The sequence below is a fragment of the Micromys minutus genome, assembly GCF_963924665.1.
Source record: "Micromys minutus genome assembly, chromosome: 3".
NCBI lineage: Eukaryota > Metazoa > Chordata > Mammalia > Rodentia > Muridae > Micromys > Micromys minutus.
The window spans coordinates 33,475,990-33,499,875 of NC_137972.1; the positions used below are offsets into that span (position 1 = coordinate 33,475,990).

Sequence of the window (23,886 nt, forward strand, 5' to 3'; positions counted from 1 at the left end):
CTTCAAAGTGCTTGATTTCAAGTGTGAGGAATTAGCTGCAGTAAGCTCTCCCTTCATCTGCTTAGTTCTGCCTTCCTGACCTCTCAGTGCTGAGAGGGGCGAGTCAGTGAGACTTGGTGACTACTAGTGTTTTGAAATTAAAAGTCCCTGGGTTTAGAAACCCAAGTACCTTTCTAAAAATCCAAGGTCCTGGTTGGATCCTCGATGTGTGGGATAGGAGGGTTTCTGTTCTCTGTCCCCTCTGAGTGCTAACCCATTGCTGTCCTTGTCTGCATGGCCTTAATGTGATCATAATGTTTGGCTGGCATGGCTCCTGGTTCATATGGTGTTCCAGGTTTTATCAACTATGCCTCACACTGAGATTGTCATGGAGTCCACTTAGATCCAACACAACTCAAGAACCAGGTCAATTCAGATGCCAAAAACGTATAGTCATCAAGCCACTACTAAATGATCAGGGTCATAGATCAGACTCAGGAGCTGAACTGATGCCCTAAATAAATAGTGGACCACATATTTAAAGGATGAAACCTTGAAGCAAGGAGGAGCAGGGTGGGCTGCAATTATCTAATCATATCTTGATATAAGGGGTTGAGCAAAGGGATTTCCATCAATCAGGATCAGAGTTGGTTCCTGGGCCTGGGAACATAAACTTAGTTTGACCCTGGCAGTAAGTTAGAGACATTGTCCTTGAGATGTCTGGACTCAGACAGATGTTCCCTTACAAGTTGTCCCTGACATGTCTAGACTCAGACAACTGTTTCCTTATAATAGAAGCTGTTCAGCTCTTGGGAAGTCCCCAGCTCCCCCTTGGACCTGGGACCTTGAATTTACTTTCTCCCTATAATTAAATAGAATCAAAAAAATGAAATGGTAGTATTTAGAGTAAGTTTCTTTTGCTTGTCCTCAATGATATGTGACCTCTGAAGTCTCCCTTTTGAGTTTTGGGATAGTTGGCAAGAATAGCTCTAAGAAAATGGTGCTTCAGAATAGAGCAACAGCTAAGAGCCACCTAGAAGTGCCACAATGTGTTTTTTTTAGCAAGTCACCTACAGAAAAGCCCAGTGGGCTTCCTTTGACAATAGGGATAGATCTTAACAAACTGGTCAGTTCTAGGGAAGTTTTTCTTTGTCTCAATAAATATTTTATTTAGAATGGGTTTTAGTTTACATAAAAGTTGAAAAACTAGTTGGGTTCTCATAGGGTCCATCCTCCATTCCCCTTTATTAACATCTCATATCAGTATGGTATGTCACAATTAATGCTATTAATAAATTATTTGAGACTGAATCTTATGTAGCTCAGGCTGGCCTCAAACTTGATATGCAACCTTGAATTCAAGGATAGCCCTGAATTTGTAATCTTTCTGCATCTGCCTCCTCAGAGCCGTTCAAGCCTGTGCTACCATGCCTGTCTTTGATACCCTATTATAAAGTCAATAAAGCACTGAATTACTAGGGAAAAAAAGACAAACTGAGTAAGTTTGCACCAAAATGCATATCACTTTGCATATCTCTGATCTAGTAAAGGAATTCTGTGGACTCTTAGAGCACTGGGTGAGGCACCCAGAATTCAAGCTGAGCAGGGCAGACAGAGCTTATCAAATCCACTCTTCTAAAGTCTTGATTTCTTTTCTTTCTTTATTTTTTATTTTTGAGACAGGGTCTCACTATGAAGCTTTGGCTGGCCCAGAGCCTGCTGTGTACCTCAGGCTGGACTTACACTGGCAGAGGTCCACCTGCCTCTGCCTCCCTAGTGCTGGTATGGAAGGAGGGCACCACCATGCCAGGTCCATTCTTCAAAATGTTAACCCCTGAGTCACCTTAGCTCCACCTGAGCAGTTTGTCTCTTTACTCAGAAGATCGATATCTAAGTGCAGGGCTAGTGTGTGGTTGTGCATCTGCCATCAGAGCTATTTCATGTTGACAGAGCTGAAATAAAAACTTAAAAAACAAAAGCAAAAAACGAGAGGGGCTGGAGAGATGGCTTAGAGGTTATAAGCACTGGCTGCTCTTCCGGAGGTCCTGAGTTCAATTCCTAGCAACCACATGGTGGCTCAACACCTGTAATGAGATCTGATGCCCTCTTCTGGTATGTCTGAAGACAGAGACAGTGTACATAAAATAAATAAATAATTTTTTTTAAAAAAAAATGAAAACTATGGTCCCCAGGAATATTCAAAAGAGTTCAAGCTGGGCTTGTTGGTTTTGTTGTTGTTTGGGGGATGTCTGTTTTTATGATGTCATGTGCCTCCATTTCTCCAAAGTACCCCATTGACAGTGTGACTCAAGGAACCTGCCAGTTAGAAAAGGCACAAGTCCTTTCAGGCCACTTTCGTCTACAAGCAATTTTTTCCCCTTTCCTCAAGATATATTTTCTCTGTGTAGCTTTGACTGTCCTGAAACTCACTCTATAGATCAGTCTGGGCTTGAACTCACAGAGATCTCCCTGCCTCTACCGCCCGATTGCTGGGATTGAAGGTGTGCACCATCATACCCAGCCAACTACTGAACTTTTAAAGGGCTGCTAGCTGCTCGTCAGATTGTCGTTGCTGTTCTTGGGAGCACATGCTCCCAGTCCACACTGGCTGTGTGGTAGTGTCATTTCATTGCCCAAAGAATTTGGCTTGCTGTTGTTCCTGAGTCTTCTACCTGGGACCTCCCAATCACTCTGGGCATGTGTGTTCTGTAAGTTCCTACCCGTGTTTCTCCCAGGATCGTAGCACATTTCTACTTTGCTGACGGTCTTAAGTGTGAGTAGTTTATTGTCTGAAACAGAGATGGAACATAGCTTAGTCAGGTCCAAGCCTAACAGCCTATCATAAAACTAAACGGTCCCCAGGACTCAGGCACCAACTACAGTTTATAATGTTTTTAAAACCCCAATAGGTCGCTTATTGTAAAGACAATGCTTTAAAAAGAAACTTGGCTGATATTTGTTAGGTCACAATCCATATCTCTAAAGCGATTGGCAGTGGGTTTCTAGAGAGCTAGCATGCAGACAGAAAGAAGGATTATCCCAGAGGAGGGTCTGTCTTGACCGTGTTGGCATCTGAGGCCATTTGATTCTAAACCTTTGATTCCTACCTTCTTGCTACACTACACACAGCTGACTCTCATAGATTCGAAAGCACAGACTCTGACAGGGCTGTGCCATGACACAGGGACAGATGTATCCCATCCTTACAGGGCAGAGCTAGCTACCTGAGTCAGCCAGCTGCATGCAAGCATTATGTAATGACAAGGTTATCCTCTGAGAAATAGGTTAGGCAATTCTATCACCGTATTAATTTCACAAGCAGTTCCGACACAAACCCAAGGCACATGATGCATGTGTGACATCACATTGAGAGATTAAATCAAACACAAGAGAAAATGACATAATCAAGAAACACAGACACACAAGCTGCCAGTATAACACACCACACTGTGTTACAGCAAACCCATGTTTTTAGGAGAAGAAACAATGTTTTCTAAAGTAGTATAAACAGTAGACATCACTTATCAATGCCAAGTGTTACATGTATGTAGTTCAATGTGCTCTAATTCTATAAGGACACTGTAGTAGCTGTGTTTACATCATTGTGTCATGCTGTGTGTAGTGTAGCAGTGGGGGAACATGCTACACTATCATGATGTCATAATGCCTATGTCACCACTAGACGTGTATGGCAGCATCACTCTGACCTTAGGAGTTCACCATCATATTCATGATTCACACTGTGCCCGAGAAAGTGCCTACTGTGTGAAAAGATGGGCAAGAGGGGTCAGGACAGAGGAAATAGTGTGTGGCAGTGTGACAAGACCATAGCAAGCTCACAGAAGAATGGGCCATTTGGAAACCGAAAGAAGGAGCAGAAATTGCCTTACAGACTACTCTGTACTAAGGGTAGCAGTTGGCTGCAGCCCTGAGGAAAAGGTATGTGTTATGGCTGGGCATCCTTACCCAGAGCAATCCCAGGGCATCATGAAGCACTTTCACAGGATGCTGCAGGTTCTCCAAAGACCCTGCCTGATGATTTAACTGGAATCTCGTGAGACTATGCAGCAGACCCCAGATTAAACACAGCAAATTAAACAATACATTTGCCTGCTTTATCTGACTTCTCCTCTGCCCTTGCCTGGGTCTTTGGCCTCAGTTGAACCCCTACAGTTCACCCTGTAACCTGCCAGTCCTTTGGTCAGATTTGTTTCTGACCAAATAAATATATATCAGTTTGTTTTGTGTTCTATTCTCAGACCTCAAGTTACCATCTTCCCCGTTCATTTCTTTCTAGCCCCACACTGTCTTGCATTCCTTAGGGGAAAATGTTCTTTCTTAAAAACAAATAAGGAAACCAAACCTTAGGGGCTGGGGATTTAGCTCAGGTGGTAGAGTACTTGCCTGTCATGCATAAAGTCCTGGGTTCTATCCCCAGAGTGGCATAAAAACCTAGCCCATGGCAGGTGGAAGCAGGGGGATCCAAAATTCAAAGTCATCCTCCATTGATAATGAGTTTGAGGTGATCCTGAGCAATGTCAAACACTCCCCCAACAACATCAAAGCAAGCAACACAAACAAACAACACAAAACAAACCCTATACTAAAACTGATTCTAAACTAAGATTCTAATCTAGAGCTGCGTCTCCAAGGTGAAGGTCGTGGGCCACATTGGCTGCCAAACACTTGAAATAAGGATTGACACATGGATATGTTCATTGAGATGATGGGCTGGAGGGATGGCTCAGGGGTTAAGAGGGGTTAAGAGCACTGACTGCTTTTCCAGAGGTCATGAGTTCAATTCCCAGCAACCAAATGGTGGCTCACAACCATCTGTAATGGGATCCAATGCCCTCTTCTGGTGTGTCTGAAAACAACAACAGTGTACTCACATACATAAAGTAAATAAATCTTTGAGGGGGGGAGGGGAGAGGGAGGGGACAGAGAGGGTCAGGAAAGAGGAACAGAATGAACACCAGAACCTGAAGTACTGGCTCCTGGGGAAGAGATTATAAAGTATCTTGCTTGATGTTGATATCTATCTACATATTGAAATGACAACATTTTGTAAGTTGGGTTAAATCTGATAAAATTTAACCCATTAAGCACTGAATTCATTTTGCCTGTTTTGCTTTTCTATCTTGCCACTGGCTTCTAGAACTTGTGGCTTGCAGTACTGTGGGCAGCACTGACCTAAAGGGGACTTTCATCCTCCTTAAAGGTTGGGGAAACACGGCCAGAGATCAGTGTAGGGTGTGTGACTCACTCTCTACCTTCTGCTTTGAGACAGAATCTCTCCTTGAACCTGGAGCTTGCTGTTTACTAGCCTGACCCTCAGTCCCCAGGGTCCATCCCCCAGTGCCTGGGTTCCAGATACATGCTGCTGCACGCAGCTTTTATGTGGGTGCTAGGAATCTGGTCTTAGGTCCTCATGTTTTTGCAACAAGCACTTTTACCAACTCGGACATCTCCCAGTCTTGTAGAGTTTAGGAACAGACATGGTGGTACACACTTGTGATCCCAGCCCCTGAAAAGGGAGCATAGGAGGACCAGGAGTCCAGGTCACAGTTATACAGTGAGACTGAGGCTGGCCTGGGGTACATGAGACCATGTTCTTTACCACCTGTCTAGGTGAACAGATGTGACAGTAATGACAATAGGTGGCAGTGAGCAGGTGAGATTGCAGTCTAAGACAGTGCCAGTGAAAAGCGTATAAAGACAGAAGGGAAACAGAGGAGCTGTAAGGACACCCTGGTCTACTTCAGGTGGGGGAATCTCTACTCTGCATCCCTCTTTTCAGCCAGAATGCACAAGGCTAGCAAGAGGCAGCTCTGGACGTGTCACAGGCAAGACAATCCCAGCAAACAAAGGCCAACATGGGGACCTAGCGGAGAAGAAATCTGCCAGAAGCATCAAGGCCAAAGGAGAAAGGAGTCTTTGTACATGTGACATTAGTTTTCAGGGTCCCCTTGAACCTTGAATAGCTAATGATTACAGAGAATGAGGATTCTACCCTATCCCATATGTGACAGGGGACCCTAGGAAGCAAGAAGAAGGTGTGACATGCTCTGGCTATTTCTTTCACTGCTGAGTTGTGGATATATCATAGTGAAATAGGAGCTCCACTTAAAAAGCAAGTACTGCAGCTAGAGATGGCAGGAACCTCGGCCAAGAGGGTGGTGTTAAAATCGAGGGGAATGGGCCACCGAGGTTAAGAAGGAAAGAGAGCTTTGATAAGCCTTTCTCCGACTTCCAACTGAAGTGGCTAGGTGATAGATAGCTCAGTTTCAGAAATGTTGAGGGCTTGGACAAGAATGGTTTGAGGACATGGGAAGAGCATTTTGGGAACAAAGCATGAGATCCTTGGAGGGCAGTATTGTGTGACTCACCCTATGGAACCTATAGAAACCACAGCAGAACAAAGTACACATAGGATCAAAGTCCAGCTTGGCGAAACGATGGATTTTATTGGAGTATATTACAGGAATATGGGTGAGGGGTTACTTACAGGAGCAGAAGTGACTCAAAGCTACCTCACCAAGACCTATGCCAGCTCTAGTGAGAACTCACAACGCTGGGAACCTGGAGTCTAATGCACAGCCTGCAGGCAGCTCAGTGGGTTGGAGTGTCTTTTCCAAGTGACTCAGTTGGTCTTAACCTCTTCCAGGCAGCTCTGCTGGTTTCAGCTTCTTCCAGGCTGGTCTGGTTTCAGTCAAGTCTTCTTTGCAGCTTGGCTTCCAATCTAAGAGGGATTCAGCTTTTGTTTACTCTGGCAAGTAGGGCCCTAGTGAGTCTGTCCAGTTTCAGGGTCTTCCTGAAGCTATTTTTTTTGAGCTGTTCACCTTCCTGCTTAAGAAGCTTCCTTGTGGGATGGAACGGAGGAAACTGTTACACAACAGGTACTTATTGACAAGCAGATAAAGAAACTGTGGTCTGTCCACACAGTGGAATATTACTCAACCATAAAAAGTAAATGAACTACTGAATCATGTTGTATGGATGAGCCTCAGACAAATTATGGCAAGCTAAAGAAGGCAGATTCTGGAGAGAAACCACAAGGAGAGGAAATTCTTTCTAGGAAATACCTATCAGACCTCAGAGACAGAGAGATGAACAGTTGCCTAGGGCAGGGGGCAGGAGGAAGGAATGAATACAAATGTGCTCATGGGATCTTTCTGTTATTGTTGTTTTAAGGGAAAGAACATTCTCAGCTTAAAACAACAACCAAACCCAGTTAAATCTCAACGTGCAATTTTGTTTTCTTTCCCCAGGGGAGAGAGCCGAGTGCGGCACGACCAGGTGAGAGCCGGGGAACCTGTGTCCTTTTTAACGGTTGCTTGAGGTCTGAGAGGATGAGGTGGGTGGGTGGGTGGGTGTGTAGGGTGAAGAAACTGGAATGTCTTCACCTTTGGGGCCATCGGGGTGATGGGAGAGAGGATAAAGTGGCTCCTGAGGCTGCATTGCTTGTTCTTGCTTTAGTCTGGCAAAGCCACGCTCCTGCAGGTTGGCCACAGGGAGGGAACTTTTATAGCTGCTGAGGGTCAGTGGAGGGAGAGTTCATTCCAGGGTGGCTAAAGGTGCTAGCAGAGGCCATAAACTGTAGAGAGGCTGTTTTCTTCTCTTGAATGTTACATGGCCACTGCCCAAACTGCCCTATAGGTGTTCCAGGTCCAGGCTGGGTCCTCAGTTGCTAAGGCTGGGTCTTCAGTTGCTAAGGCTGGGTCCTCAGTTGCTAAGGCTTTGGGATTGGCTGATACTGTGCACAGATGGCCAGGTGCATGCTGCTTACACATGGATGCGTGCCGAGATTACCTCCCACCCTAAGTCCCTGCACTGCCCATCATACTTTGGCTTGAAGTTTAGTGGGAATTTGGATGCACTGACTAGGCCAGTACTATAGGGGACCCCTGCTTCCTCCTGGCCCCTTTCACATTTCCCTTTGTGCTTTCCCTGAGCACACCGGAGCCAGTGAACACTTTCACTCAGCAGCCTTCAGCCTTTCATAGGCATTAGATGCTTAATCAGCCTGCACTGCCCTGGTGTCTGGACTTTCAACAGGAATCTAGCAGTGGCCCAGGGGTCTGCCCTCTATCATGTGTGACAGTTGGCAGCTACTTTTTACCCCATTTTGAGATGGGTCCAGGGGTTCATTGACCCAATGACACTCTTTCCTTCCAAATGTTCTTTTCAGTGGCTCAGAATCCTGAAAAGCTGTCCTATTTGGCAAGAGCAAAGATGACTCTTGAACTCTTCCCTGCCCCTGGGGAAGCAAGTGGGTGTGGCAAAGTCTAGGGAACTTGAGGGGTTTAAGTTGGCCCTGGAGGTTTAGGGCTTTCCAGGAATCCAGCTTTTCATTTGGGCCCAGGCAGTTTGGAAACGATGAGATGATTCACAGGCAAGGGCCCTCCCACGTGTGGAACAGCAGTTGTTCAGGTCACTTTTGAAGAACCCAAATTTGTTACTTTTTTATTTTTCTGGTAAGAGGAATATTACTATAATACTCAGAGAACTGAAGCCCTGCTTTATAACAAAGTGGGATGACCTGGGAGGCGGCCCCCTGCCTCCTAATCTGTAAAATTTAGGCAGGACATTGCCCTAGCAGACTAGGGGGTCGGGGTGGAGAAGAGCCATAATGTATCCCTTGGCCAGGTCTTGGGTCCCCCCCACCCCAGCCCCAAGAAAGCCCAGGAGGTAGGTAGGTAGGTAGATAGATAGATAGATAGATAGATAGATAGATAGATAGATATAGGTAGACAGATAGATAGATAGATAGATAGATAGATAGAGAGACAGACAGACAGACAGATTTTGGAGATATATATATATATCCCTCTGAAATACTGTTTTGGCCTAGGGCTTGGGAAATTGAAATTCAGATGACTAGACCTCCCAGTTAGGCATCCTGTCCCAAATTTCAGACCTAGCCAGATATTTTCTGTCTCATTATTGAGCTTGTGTACTTCATTGTTAACCTGAAAGTGGTTTTAAAATGAGTCCCAGAAGCCCCAGTGACCTGTCTCTGTACCTTGGCCGTGTCAACTGTAGATTCTCACAGTCAGAGTCATCTGGGACCATCATCAGAGCAGGTTTCCTCAGCCAAATTGCTCTTGCCCTTGTCAGGTTGGCCCCTGTCTCACACTTAAAGCCAGATTGGTGAATGGCCTCAATTCACCATAGCCCTATTGTTCTCATAGCTGTTCAGCGGTTCCTATAGGCAGACCAGATGTGCGAGTGTGCTTTGAAGAACTGCTAAGAACCAGCAAAGTGGGATGCCAACACCAGTTTTTAATCATTGTGATTTGAAGAGAGGCCAGTGCCCTTAAGCAGGTTGAAAGAGGCTCTGGTCCTGATGAGAAGGGAGATGGTTGACGTCACAACCAGTCAGATGTGGCTCAGTATATATCCAGCTTCAGGCAGCTTCCAAGAACCCGAAAGCCCTTGAACATCAGTGTTGCCACCATTTTGGATACTGACACCCACATTTGTTGGGCTGTTTGGGGAAATGCTTAATCTCTTGCTTTTTGTCGCAGACTAATTCTGAAGCCACACCTGTGTTGCCAGTGTATGTTAATTTTCTTCTCTGAAAGGCAGAGAGGGGCCATTGTCTCTGGTTTCCTTCTCTCCACTCTGTGGCTTTCTCCTGTTTTCCGTCTCTCTCTTTCCTTTTTTTTTTTTTTTTTTTTTGTTTTGTTTTGTTTTTTGTTTTTGTTTTTGTTTGTTTTTTTGTTTTGTTTTTGCTCTGCAACTGAGCAGCAGAAGAGATGGAAGGCTTAGGCTGCCCCACTTTCCTTGGCTGAGCTGTCCCCCTGCTCCCCACTTTGTGCCCCACCCAGCATTCCAGTAAGTTGTTACAGATTTGGTGTCATTCAGAAGTTGGGATAGCTAAGTTTCCTTGTCAGAGGTTCTGGCAGTGCCCAGGGTGGGGCGGGGTGGGGGGGGGTGGGGTGTGTGACTCCATTTTCTTTTACACTCTGGATTTGGCAGGAAAAATGGGGAAGCATATCCTATAGTTATTTTCTTTTATTCTATTTTGTAAAAACAAAAAACTAAAAACAAAACCCAGAAACCCTTGTGAGTTCTTTTATGAAAACACTCCAACTGGATGCCCCAAAGCTTTTGATTCTGCCTTTCCGGTACCTGCACCAAGATTCCCACTCTTGCCGGCCACAAGAGCTGTATAGACAGTCAGCAGAATTCCTCTCTCTACTCCATACCTGTGCTGGAGCTCCGAGTAGGAAACACTGATCTAACTCTCAGCTCTTGATAGATTCCATCTGTGTGGCTGCTGGCAAATTTCTTAATTTCTTGTGGGCTCCTTTGCCTCCCCAGCCTGTGAGGAGGTTAATCATGCAGTATGGAACAAGTGACCCCAGAGCCCTAAGTTCTGTGGAAACACAAATGTAAACACGTTACTATCCTCTTAGTTCCTACATTCGGATACTGTGGCTTTGTGTCCTATTTTTGGCAATCTTTTTAAATTTTTTCTTTGGCTTTTATATTTGAACATTCAAAAGCAGCCACTATATGAGAGTCCCCCCACCGTGTTTTCACATATCCTCAAAAAAGATGTAGTATTTTTTTTTAAAGGAAATGACATGGACTTAGCTAACCAAATTCACATAGCTCCAAGACGGGCCGGAGATGATCTTGCCTGTTGTTTCTCTTCACAATTTCGGTTGTGCTGTTCTTTTGGTATCCTTGATTCCTTGATTGGATGGCATGCTTTTGGACTCAACCATGTCTTTGCTCATTTGCCTGTGCATGTCCTGGAGTTAGCAGCCTTTGCTCAACACTTAAAAACATTCAGGAGGTCTTGGCTAAAGTCTGTGGCTGGAGTGCTGAAGAGTATGGGCACACTAAGCCCAAGGGAGAGAGGCAAGGCAAGCCTCCTTCATGTTGATTGTTCCAGTCCATATGATTCTTGCCTGTGTGGACTAAAGATATACCTGAGTTGGTAGAATGCTTGCTTAGCATGCATGAGTTCAATTGCTAACACCACATTAAACCCAGTGCAGAGGTGCACGCCTATAATCCCAGCACTGAGGAGATGGAGGCAGGAGGATCAGAAGTATGAGGTCATACTCAGCTACATAGCAAGTTTGAGGCCACCCTGGACTATATAAGATCCCTTCTCAGAAACAAACAGAAGATCCTTGCCCATACACAGAAATCGATCAAGACTTGGGGAAGGGGCAAGTCTTTTGCTTCTCATATATACCCACTATCTGCCTGGCTGAATATACACTCATTGTTCCCATAGTTTCAACTAAACCATTTGAAAAGAAGCTGCCTCATTAGGGAAGGGTGCTTCCTCCAAACTTTCCAAAATCTCTTTCCCTGAAGGCCCTAACCATTGAGTTGGGCCAGTTTATATAACGCAATGAGCAAAGAAGCCAATCCAGGCCTGTGCATGGCGAGCAATTGTGGACATGGGTCTGGTGTCTGTGGCCATTTCATTGTTCCCGATGGACTGTGGTATAAGGATTCCCCTCCCTGTGGGGAAGAACACAGAGAATGGAGATCCGAAAGCAAAGCAAGATATTTTCAACCTGACTCCTGTCATGGACTAATGGGGCAGATAGGTCTGCTGCTAGAAATAGTGGCAAGATTCCCTGGCACCATGCCCATGACTTGAAACTTAAAAGACAAACAAATAAACTGGACCTGGAGGGGAAGTGGGGAGAGGTGGGTCTGACTCGCTGTTCTTTTTCTCTGAGCTTAGTTTCTGTAGACTAGAGCCCTGAGTAATAGGGGGACACCGGGTTAAGTGTGGTAATGGGTCTGACAGTGCTCTGATCCCAAATATACTTGACGGATGAGTAGGATAATAGCATTCCAGGCCACCCACAGATCCTATAGGAGGTGCAGCTTGCATCCTGGCATCTCTCTGTCTGGCTCTCAGATCTTTGCAACAAAGATGAGTCATATGAAATGCCAAGAGGCGTCAGGGAGATAGTAGTACCCTCAGCACATTGGGAGTTGGGCCTTGGTGATCGATTTAAGCCAAAATTATGAAAATTCACCCTCTCGATTGTGTTTGAAAGTCTCTTGCTTTCTTGGGCTACAGATGACACCTTACTCCCCTCATCCCCTCCATCTGGTCTGCAGGATGCCAGCCTCTGGTTGGCATTGCAGGGGCTTCTTGGATACACCCCATCGTCCTAATGTAGAATGCATTTGTGTTTTGTGAGAGTTGCCTCTGCTTGGTATTGTGGGTAAACCAAGATCTAAAACATCCAGAGGCCTTCAGATGGAACATGGGAAACGAATGTGTTGGGGGCCAGGGGATCCCCTCTGCATTTTGTGTTCTCTTCCAGTTGTGGGTTTGAAGAGCATCTCTCCCAGCGGTATGTTTATGTTGGTTGCTTTCTTGATTTCTTTTGTTCCGTTTTCCCCTAGGCCCCCCTGTCTTCCCCCTAAACCACAGAAAATGAGGAGACCTAGGCCTCTTTCAGTGTATAGCCATAAACTCTTTAACGGCAGTATGGAAGCGTTCATTAAGGTACTTGCTGGGGAGCCGTGGAGTCCGCGAATGAGTCCAAAGTAATGGCAGCCTCTCTTTTCCCTGTTCCTTTCAGCTAACAGCCCTGACAAACCCTTAGCCAGGCCCCAATGCAATTTCTCACTATAGTCTCGCTTCCATGAGGTGTTTCATCAGAACATTCTGCTTCTGACTAGTGGCCTCTAAGTGACCACTCATCTCTCTCAGTCCTATGGGGAGGGGTCTGGTCAGTCATGCACAAAAGAGGCGGAACCTCATCACAGTGGTCCCAGCCAGCTTGTCTCATTGCTCCATGACCTGCGGTCCCGATAGGAAACTCCACTATTCAGCTTTAGCCCCTCTTCCTGCAGTAGGACTAATGGAGAACATCACAAAGTTAGCCCCTGTGAGTTTCCATACAAGACAACTATGGTTCGTTAGCTAGGTAGCTAGCAACACAGGAAATCATTCAGTTTTCATTAGAAAAAAGAAGTCCCTTCCATTTAATTTAGCTTCTTGGTGATTGGTTTGAAAGATGGGAGGAGAGTTGAGGTGGGTCTTGTAAATGCCAGGTTAACCCTTGATCTGGAACTTAGGTAAGTTTAAAATGTCTTGGCTAAATGAGTTTACTTTTCCTGTTTTCTTTTATCAAGCCACCTAGGATCAAACTGCCCAAGGCAGAGATGGTGTTGAGATGTATTCTTGGGGAAAGAAAAATGAAGGTCTTAGCCAGTTTTCTGAAAGCCCACCCATAGCTGGTCTTTGCTACTTTGTGGGTTCTTCTTTTTCTCCCACACTTTATTTTCCCCTAACACTAGGTAAGAGAGAAACAATGATAGAGGAGGGAGAGACATTAGGAAAGCCCATGAATTTAATATTTTTCCTTTTGTTTCTTCTTTGACTACTACTAACAAGTCACAAACAATCCCCTGAATAACCACTGACCACCAGCCCTGCCTATTGGGGCTCTTACATGTATTTACCCTCTGAAAATATTCCAAACATCACACGATCACAGAAACTATCTATAGCTGGAAAAAAACATGCCTCTGCTAGAACACAAGCCAAGTCATAGTCAGTCACTGTGGACAGTCCAAAGCTTCCCTATATCCCCACACCTGGGATTAAAATGAAAACACATTCTTACAATATTTCTGGGTTTTGAAAGAAACCAAAATTTCAAAGTTGTCACTACACTCACCAGCAGCCAACAAGGAGAGTTTCTGTGTCAGCCAGGGGAAGGGCAGGGTCTCATGAGCATCACTAGTGATTCTGGAGTTAGAGAGACTGTCTCACACACCAGCTTTCTGTCCTCTGCCCTTCCTCCTTTGCCAGGGAGCAGCCCAGACCTAGAGGATGGAGAAAGGCTCAACCTCAGGGATGGGTGGAGTAGGCAGGACCATCCTAGTTCAGGACCTACCTCTGCCTACAGACAAAGTTCTCAGAACAGAAGAGCTAGAGAAAGAGAAAGATGGATTTCCCCTGGACATGGAGAGTGGTAAAACCTTAGAATGCTTCAAGTGAGAATCCCTCAGGAACTGTGTGACCCACAGACAGCCACCCAGTGGGGTGTGGCAGGTGGGGGTGTGTCTAAAGAGTGCTTTGCTTCTTCACCACCCCTCTGTCTTCTCCTGTACTTTCTTCTCACTCATCTCTGCTTCTTTATCGGTGGTGTCAAACTTCCTCTCAGAATGGATTCCCTGGTCCACCAGAATTAAAATTTCCATGGAGCTGAAATGGTCATTATAAGGCATGTCTTGCAAGCATAAGGACATGAATGAGTTCAATCCCTACCACCTATGTTAAAAAGCTAGAGATGGTGACACATACTTGGAATCCTGGCACTAGGGAATCTGATGACAGTGGCTCCCTGGCCAGCCAGTTTAATTGGAGAGATCAAAATCAAGATGGCTGAGGCCTGAAGAATGTCATGTGAGATTGACCTTTGGCCTCCACAAGTATGCATGCATGCATGCACACCTGTACGAACACACACACACACACACACCCTCCCACTACCATCTCCAGACACACACAGAAGCTTCAATTGAAACTGAGCTTTGTGACACTATTGGAGGTATGAAGTGGTGAGAGGAAGAGTGTTATAGTGACACTGGTCTGGCTCTGCGAAAAACATCCAAAGAGAAGCCACTCAGCTCTGGTGGAATGAGTGTCAGAGTTCTTAGAAGAATAATAGTCATTTGGTTGAGAAAGAGAAGGTGGGTTTGTAGAACACAATAGCCTGTCTTTATGTTCCCTCCAATCAGTGAAGCTTAACAAGTTCAGCTCTGGACCTACTATGAGCAAACCCACCAAAGCCCCGTATGGCCCAGGTTTACTCTGAAGAATCTCAGAGTCCAGAGAGGCAGCATCTGTAGTCAGTCTTTCAACTGCCAAGAGTGGAATATTAGTTTTTATTCTGCTTCTCGTATGGTCTGAACACACAGCAGACTGAGTCCTCAGTTTTGACATTCTAGGCCTATGAAAGGACTTGTGATCGAATCTGTGTTGCTGTGATCAGGATGAGAGAAGCTCCAAGTTCATTATAGAGAAAGTTTTGAAGGTGGACTTATAGACTTCCTGGAGTCTTCCTGAGCCAACCACTTATATACACCAAAAGCATTGTGTTTCTCTCCTCTCAGACTGAAGGAGACTCCACTTATATATTCCAAGTCCATGGTAAAACCCAGAAGGTCCACCTGTTGGGTTGGTGGCATCTTACTTCTTTGAAATAAGAGTAATCTACTCTGTGAGTTTATGGTAAGCATGGAATGAGCTGATACATGTATATCTCTAGACCTTCTGATACTGTGTAAGCCTCATCTTAATTAGATTAATTTTAGGACACCATACCAAGACTCTCTTTGGACCAGGTTGTTGCTAAGTTCTAGAAGTCATGTGGGTTTAGCTGACACTGTAGGAACTCAGATCCCAACTATTAAGATGGTAGGACTGGACGTATAGTGCCCCTAGATGGTTCAATTCTTTTAGTCAGCTTGGCCTTTTTACTGAACTTTGGTGAGACGCTCCACCTACCTTCCATCTAGACCCCAAGTCACTGCGCATATGACCAGAAAATTCAGGCAATATCCCTCAATGTGGAAACAAAGGCTTCAGTCCAACCTCAAGGTCACAAGGTGTTTCAACCTACTCCCTCTCGTCTTTACCTTCCCCAGCTTCTGTGCTCCTAGGGTGTCTCAGTACCAGGGCAACAGTTAGGGGTTGGGAGAGGGAACAGAGCCATGCTTCCAGTCAGAGAAGAATATCAAGGTATTGAATGTATTTGGAGTCTGGAATCTGGTACAACCTGCCGGATTCCATCTAAGGAGAGTTTGTGAAATAGAACATCTAGCCAAGAATGAGTTTCCAGAGATGAATTCTAGGAGCCATCTTACAATAGGCATGAAGGGTCTCTTCTGTGGGCAGATGGTCTAACCATGTAGATCATCAGTGGACTTCGGATCCAGGAATGAGGTAGACACACATCTCCTACATATTGACAAGGAATGGAAGAGGTCCTTCCATCACTGGCATCTGGGAAAGAGGTTAGGCCGCCTATTGAAAGGCTGGCTGGGGACAGCTCAGGAACTCCTAGGAGGTCCAAAGGATAAGGTCCCTCCCCCTGGGCAGGCTGGTGGGCAAATGCCCCAGGACCATTGCTGGCTGCCATTGCGTTTTGGCATTCACGGACTCTGAAGGATCTGCATACTCTAACTGATCTTACTCCTGCATAATCTTTTCTTTTTCTTCTGCTTTGCTGCCTGTTTCTCTTTTTTGTTGTTGTTGTTATCAGAGGAAGAAGAAATGCTCGAACCAGGAACCAGGTATTTACTAGATAGGCCCACAAGCCCCATGCAGCTAGTAGATCCAACACCATCTAGAACAGAACCCATTTTCCCTGTTGTTTGATGAGCCCATCTCCTATCCTCTCCCCAGATCATCAGTAGGTGGAGGTGTTGCAGAGCCAAGAGCCCACCAACTTACTAGCCTTCTAGAGAGGCTACTCATGATGTGTCTATAGTAACAAGAAGGTCACCCAGTTTTAGAACTCTGAAAGAAATTTAACCCTTGCCCAACCACTGGGAACTATAGACTAATCTATAAAGGTATAATTGAATGTTCTTTTATGTCCTAGGTACAACTATTTAAATTGCATCCAATTTACCCCTTTTGACTGAGGTTAGCCACCAGATGGCCAGTGGTTGATACTGGTATCTTCTAGAACCTCTCCATGAACTATGCTTATTGATAAACAGAATATGTACCTGGATATTTAAGTTGAGGCATCATAAGAGTCACCTTCCCTTCTTAGAGCCCCACAGGGCTTGTAAGAGCCAGCCCTGCTTCACCCAAAGTGTCTTCTCAATCCTGACACTAGATGCCACAGTAATAGGGAAAGGCACTGATCCTGCCTCTTGGTCCTCAAGCCCTGGGAAAAGATGCTGAGTTGGGCAAAGTGGAGTTGAGAGGAGGCAGGTCATCCTTCAAGGTCAGACTCCAGCTACCTCCACACACGGGCTTCCTTCTCTCCTGCCCCCAGTGTGCCTGTCAAGCTGAGCCCAGTTCCTTACCAGCTGGGTAAGAAGAGAGAGCATTTCTTTGAATGTATCCTAGCTGTGCCTTCTTCTGCACTTAACTGAAGGCTGTATGGTAACTATCCCTGAGACTAGAGTTAGCAGTTCCTTGCTTGTTTTCCTACTAATCACTTGGTACTAATCTTTTGGCTTGACTTGATCATTATGTTTGCAATGTCTTTTGCCAGTGGTTGAGTGCCACGCCTGACAAAACTCACATGTTTTTCATCCTTAAGGATTCAGGACAAGCTATACCACTTGTAGTCGAGAGCTGTATTCGATTCATCAATTTATATGGTAAGCACCATCTCAGTTCAGTGGGTTCGGTTCACTGCAGAACAGGTGCTGGGATGTTCTGCAAGGAAATGATATTCTCAGTCATCTTGGAAGTCTGTTTCTGGGGGGAGTGAAAATGCTCCAGAGAATGGCTGTTACTCCAAACACTGTCTTTGGAGTCTGTGCATCAGTGCAGGGTGAGGGAAAGAAGATAGTGTGAGGGCCCAGAGCTTCAGGTCACTGGGAAGCAGCTATGTCTGGCTTCATCCTCACGCGGAGTCAATCAGGTTGAGAGTATAAAGCTCTAAGAAGGGAATAAAGTCAGGAATCAGTTAACCATGGTGTCATCAGAAGGGCAACTTGTGTGTAACTTACTTATTCACCTCCATTTTGGCTGTGGGCAACTCAGGAGTGATGAAGGCAAGCACCATGGCAGCCCTGCAGGGTTCACATTCTCAGAAGAGCAAGGAAACCAACAGCAGAGAACAAACTGTTAGTCACCCTTCAGCACCTCTAGAGATTGGATAGATAGAGGAGCACCGCAGACTCTAAAGTTCATTGTGTAAAGTGCTGTGGCTTATACACATAATCCACGTAATCCTCCCATACATATCAATCCACCTAGAGACAGATAGCCCCACATCCTAGGTGAATGCTAGGCAAATAATCATATTGTTTGGGGACGAATACAAAATAATCTATACATGTTTAATACAGATGCAACTTTTCCTGAACATTTTCAAGCTGCCTTTAGTTGAGTTACTGAATATAGTAGCTCATGAGCAGTAGACTGTAAAGATAATTTTTTTTATAGTGGCACTGCCATGAAACTAATTCAAAGGAAGCTAGATAGTGACATTTGGAGGCAGGCTGCTTGACTAAAGTGAGAGAAGATCCCTGTGGAAGGGGGCCTTGAGCTGGGATCAAGAGAATGGGGAGCAGGTGTGAGAGGAAGGTCAGTATTCCCTGTGTCTGAAGGATAATAACCAGAAGAACAGGAGAAGACTCTGGGGTGGTACACATCAACACGACCACATTCGAGGCTATCTATGCCTGTTGCAGCGTTAAGAAAGCTGAGGTAGAAGGATCACCAAGATCTAGAAACTGGCTTGAGCTACATAGTAAGTTCAAGGTCAGCCTGGGCACATTCTGTCCCAGCTTAAATATCCAAGGGCATACCTTTGATATGCATGACACATAAATTCTAGAAGTTGCCAACGTCAGCCACTGGCCATCTAGTGGCTAGACTTAAATAAGCAGACAAAACAAGCAAAAACAAAACAAACACACACACACACACACACACACACAACCAAACCAACAACCAAAGAGTTGAACCGCATTTATTGAGCGTGTAGGATGCTCATGCCAAATGTCCAATAAACCCTGACTTTTAAGGGTAAACAATAAATTGTAGCGTGGATAATTGTTCTATCCAAAAGAATGGCAAGGCAGGGGAAGGTGCCCAGGGTCTGCAGTAATTTTCATTTGAGAGAGGCAGGCCCTCTGATTCCTGCAGTTGGATAGGTTGCTGTTAGGTTCCAGTTGCTACCAGGTGCCAGAGAGCCTCACTTTGCCATTATCTCATAGAAACTTTCAAAAGAAAAAAAAAAGGTGTGGCAAGCTCATTCCTTTTTCTTTCTTGGGAAGGGATCTTTTTCTGTAGCCCAGGCTGTCCTTGAACTCTGCAAAAATCCTCTTGCTTCAATTTCAGCCTTGCAAATGCAAGGATTATAGTGGGAGCAATTCTGCCCAGCTAACCAGTTTGTTGTATTTATTTATTTTTGGTGCTGGGGACCTAACCCAGGGCCTAGTGTCCATAAGACAAAGCATTCCACCACTGACTATACCTCCAGCTTTCTGACCCCCTGACTCCGAATCCCAGGCCAGGATGTACTCAGAAGTTCACAGTGTCTTAAGGGAAGAAGTGGTGGGGGGGGGGGGGGAAGGAATAGTGTTGATGGTGTTTTCCTCCAAGCCCAGGAGCAAATTCACAGACACGTGATTCTGTATGTGTCTGAGCATTTGTGCCAGCTGTAATTCATTGCCAAGGCCAGCTGGGGTTTCGGCTAGGAACTTGTCCCCAGGACCAACTGTTCTAAAGGATAGAAGGGAAAAGAGATAGATAAGCATGGGAGGGAATTGCCAATATTTCCAGTAGCTGGACGAACTCAGTGCCTCGTGTTATTTGCACCTCCTGTTTGCTTGTATCGTTATTTCTTTCTTAGGACTCCAGCAGCAGGGGATCTTCAGAGTTCCAGGGTCTCAGGTTGAAGTCAATGACATCAAGAATTCCTTTGAGAGAGGTGAGTGCAGACTGACTATCTCAAGCTTTTAGGCAGGAGAAGCCGAAGTTAACACAGGTCTCAAAGCCTGTACTGCACAGAGACCCTGGGTCTGCAGCCGCCTTCGGGAGATGTCCACGCTCTTATTAACTTTGTGTTCCATGACGTTCTGATGGTAGCTGGAAATCAGCCATATTGGGAGTGTTTACACCACAGAAATTAGCACCTCCAGATCTTAACAGTTCTTTAGAGATCTTTGTAACAGATCTTTAGGATGCCCTACTCTGGTCCCTTTATCTTCTACTACAGGCTAACCATTCCTAATCCCAACTCCTAGACCCAAACGCTTGAGCACTGATGTCACATACAATTGGAAAGGTCCACACTTGACTTCATGTGACACACACAACCAAGCTACAGCTACACAACTGATATCTTGTCACGTCACCCTCAGGTTGTGTGTGCAACTCGGGTGGACTTTTAAGTAGATATGGGATCTCACCTCCAAGGCACCAAACTTCTAAAATCCCAAAGTTTCTGGCCCCAGTCACTTTAGTGTTTAAGACTTTAATGTTTAATTAATTATTTATTCATTTAGAGGTAGTGTCTTGGCCAGCCTTAAACTCTTCCCAATACTCCTGCCTCTCCTTCCCAACTGTGAGGCTACAGGGGTGAATGAAATATCATGCTCGACTTTCCACACACTGTGTGTGTTTACATACTTGAGTGGATATACATGTATGTACATGGACACACATGCATAAGAGTGCGTGCATGGTGTGTGTGTGTGTGTGTGTGTGTGTGTGTGTGTGTGTGTGTGTGTGTGAGTGAAGTCCCATGAGGACAGGAAGACCCTGCAAAGGAAAAGCCAACTGTGCCATAAGAGCTCAGTTTTCAGTGCCTGCCTTTATCACATGGTACTTAGCTTCCTGCCATAGCAGAACCAGAAATCTGGGACTTTCTATTCAAGGAAAAAGCATTGGGATATTTTGATCCCTAGTTCTAGAGCCAAGCCCAGTGCTAGCCATCCCATATCCTCAGTCCAGGGGCAGGAAGAAGACCTGGGCTGCAGGCCACCCAAACTGAATTCCCACTTCTAGTTTCACACCATTTTGGAAAGACATGCAGTGTGTCCCAGCTCAGTCTGACTTACTGCCTTATTCTCTGGGGGTCTGATGCTAACTAAGGTCTGAGGACTCTGGTCCCAAAACCAGGTCCCAGCAGCACATCCCATCCCAGTAGGCACTGAAGCACAGCCATTCTTTCCTTTCTCAGTAGCTCAGCTGGCTTCGAACACACTGCATAGTCTTGAACTCTTTGTAATCCTCCTGCTTCAGCTTTCCCAGTGCCAGGATCACAAGCATGATATATCAGATTTGGCTAGAAGGTACTTTCTTATTTTATTTATTTTTTATGTGAGCCTCCTTGGTTTAGAAGTGTGTGGTTTAATGGCATTGGTTGAGCTCTGAGCAAAAGTCTGTTAGACTTCCACCCATCCAGTTCCCTCATTTATTATCATTCTTGGAGGGGTGAGGTCTCTGCCTCCCATTCCCTCAGTTGTACCATAGGGCATGTCTGGATTTAGGGTGAAGGATGAATTTTGCAGCCTTTACAGTACAGCTCTTTTGCATTTCAGTCAATCTGGGGCTCCAAATAGCATTTCTATCTGCCATCAACACCTCAAGTACTATTGGGTCAGCTGGATTATATGGTCCAAGGGGTAGAGCAGCCTGCACAGTAGCCTAGACTTATTAAAGAGCCTTCTCCTGTCCCAGGCCCCACACAAAGCTAGCAGCTTTCTGAGTCACTTGGTAAATGGGCCTGAATAACACACCCAAGTGAGGAATGTGTTGTCTCCAGAATCCAAATAGGCCCACTAAACTTTGTGCTTCTTTCTTGGTTTTGGGAGGGGCCAGGTGCAATAACTTATCTTTTGCCTTAGAAGGAATATCTCTGCATGCCCCACACCACTGGACTCCTAAGAATTTCACCGATGTAGATGGTCCTTGAATTTTGGTTGGATTTATTTCCCATCCTCTGATACGAATATGTGTTACCAATGAGTCCAAAGTGATTGCTATTTCCTGCTCACTTGGTCCAATCAGCATAATATCATCAATATAGGCCGGACCTGCCCCCATCCTTTTCCTGTATTGTCTCCCCTGTTGCTAAGCTTGTGGCAATGGGCAACCCCACCCTATCCCCAGATCTCAACCGAGGCCAGCATTTCCTGTCGCCTGCTTGGGTGTACATATTCTCTGCTCTTGTCAAGTCTTGAGTCCTCATGTAGCAGGGAATCTCCTGATCCACATCACAGAAAAAAACAAAAGCAAACACACAAACAAATCTCTATTTTCTCCTTCCATATTTTTAGTTGGGTCTTCTTGTCTCGTCATTCCAAAATGATTCTCCCTCTCCTGGCAGCCTTGTTCTTTGGGATGACACACTGCCTGCAATCCAGTCCTCTCCCGGGACTCAGTGGGACTCTGCTTCCTGTCAGGCTCACCTGGGATGACAGCTCTCATTCCCCGTCTAGGTAAAGCTGTCATCTACATGGCCTTCACCTCTGATTTCGTGTTCCTGAGCCCAGATGGACTGGTCATGCAGAAGGCCAAAGCCTGGACTAGGGGGTGTCATGGTGATTTCATTCAGGGAGACAGACAAAAGATGATGTTGGTGATGGTAATGGTGATGGTGAAGTTGGTGATGATGATGGTAGTTATGTGTGTTTGTGTGTATCTATATATGTACATATACATAAATGGGTATATAGAAAGTTAACATGTTAATCAAGCAGTTATTTTTAAATGCGCTTTTTTCTTCCTTAGCGGAGAAACATTCTCACCTTCTTGGTGGGGACATCTGAGAAGCTAACCTGGGGAAACATCAGTGTTTGGGCTGCTCTATGCAGTTGTTCAGACTGAGCACTTGCCCAACTAGGGAAGGGAGTTATACGCTGGCTTATGCTCTGTAAGCTGCAAGCCCTGGTGAAAACGGAAGACTTTTTCTGATTGGCACTCAAACACACTGGGACTAGAAGCGACGGCACACGTCTGCTTCCTCTGAAGGCAGAGGGAAGAGATCCAGGTTGGGTACTCAGATGTGTTCATTGCTTGGCAGACAGACACAGGTGATCCAGCTGTTAGTGAAAACTTCCCTCAGCACCTCTAGGATGGTGTTAGATTAATCTCTACTTCTTTCACCTCCCCTGGGAAAATTCTCAGTAATACACCAACTTAGCAGCCCCCACTTAAACTGCAGAGAGCCACTCGTCTGCAATGTCGTATCTTCCCATCCAAATGATAGAAACCTCAGAAGGCTGGCGATGAGCCACAGGCAGAGCTGGAGAAGACAGCCTTCTCCAGAAGGAGTACACAGTGGTGGGGCCCCAATGAGAGGCTTTGACTAAAGTGAGAAACCACACCTAGGGTGACAGTGCGCCTACTTCCAGGAACTGAGCAGAGACCCGCCTCCACAAATACAAATGCACATTCGCAGGCAGAGAGAAGTCAAATATGGGGCTGGTGATATATGGCTCAGTGGATAAAGGCACTTGTCTACGCCTAATGACCCGGTTCCTGGAATTCATATGATGGAGAGATTTCACTTCTGCAAGTTGTTCTCTGACCTCCAGATGTACTGCTTATCATATGCATGCAAGTAACTAATTAAACAAGTATAATTTAAAATGCAACTAGTAATTAAATGTAGTCCTGTAGGAGGTCAGGTGAATGAAGTGTGGCCTCCCTATGTGACAGGACTCTTTGCCACCATTAGAAAGAGACATGAAGACTTCTGGGAAGTCCTTTGGAGAGATTTCCAGCTAAAGTGAAGGGGCATGTGTATGCAGGACTGAATGGCATTCTGTGTAGGAAGGAAGGGTCGGTGAAGAACACATAGACTTGCTCCCATCTTTAGGGGACTGGCTCAAGAGCCACCCTAGAACCTAGAAAACCAGCAGTGCTCAAGTGCATTTTTGAGTGTAGCACGTTTATAGACCCCACATGGCAGGCACATTCAGCCGTCATGGGTACGTGGATCACAGTGCTTAATGCACTGGAAACACCATGTAAATGATGGCTAAAGTGTTGTTTAGAAAAGGGAGGCCAAGAAAACAAGTCTACTCAATGTGAACAGAATCTCTTCTTTACTGTGGTGTGTGTACGTGTGGTGTGTATGTGTGTGCATATGTGTGCGTATGTATGTGCGGATGCACATGGAGACCAGAAGCCAATCAACACTTGGTGTCTTCATTCTTTACCTTATGTGTCTGAGACTGGGCCATTTGCTA

At 45.5% G+C, this 23,886-nt stretch overlaps 1 protein-coding gene across 3 annotated transcripts in view; it reads left to right on the top strand.

The window, feature by feature from the left end:
• SRGAP3 (SLIT-ROBO Rho GTPase activating protein 3) overlaps positions 1-23,886 on the top strand; it is a gene marked incomplete at both ends in the record, with an annotated part of 211,084 nt that overhangs the window by 166,261 nt on the left and 20,937 nt on the right. Inside the window, 5 exons of one of the 3 annotated variants that reach the window (XM_080914537.1) lie at positions 7,251-7,278; positions 9,733-9,819; positions 16,254-16,284; positions 17,271-17,331; positions 19,539-19,616. In XM_080914537.1, coding sequence (XP_080770663.1) covers positions 7,251-7,278; positions 9,733-9,819; positions 16,254-16,284; positions 17,271-17,331; positions 19,539-19,616 — 285 coding nt within the window. Of the gene's footprint in view, positions 1-7,250; positions 7,279-9,732; positions 9,820-12,378; positions 12,482-16,253; positions 16,285-17,270; positions 17,332-19,538; positions 19,617-23,886 lie in introns of all 3 variants that reach the window. The other 2 variants (XM_080914536.1, XM_080914538.1) reach the window with 2 other exon arrangements.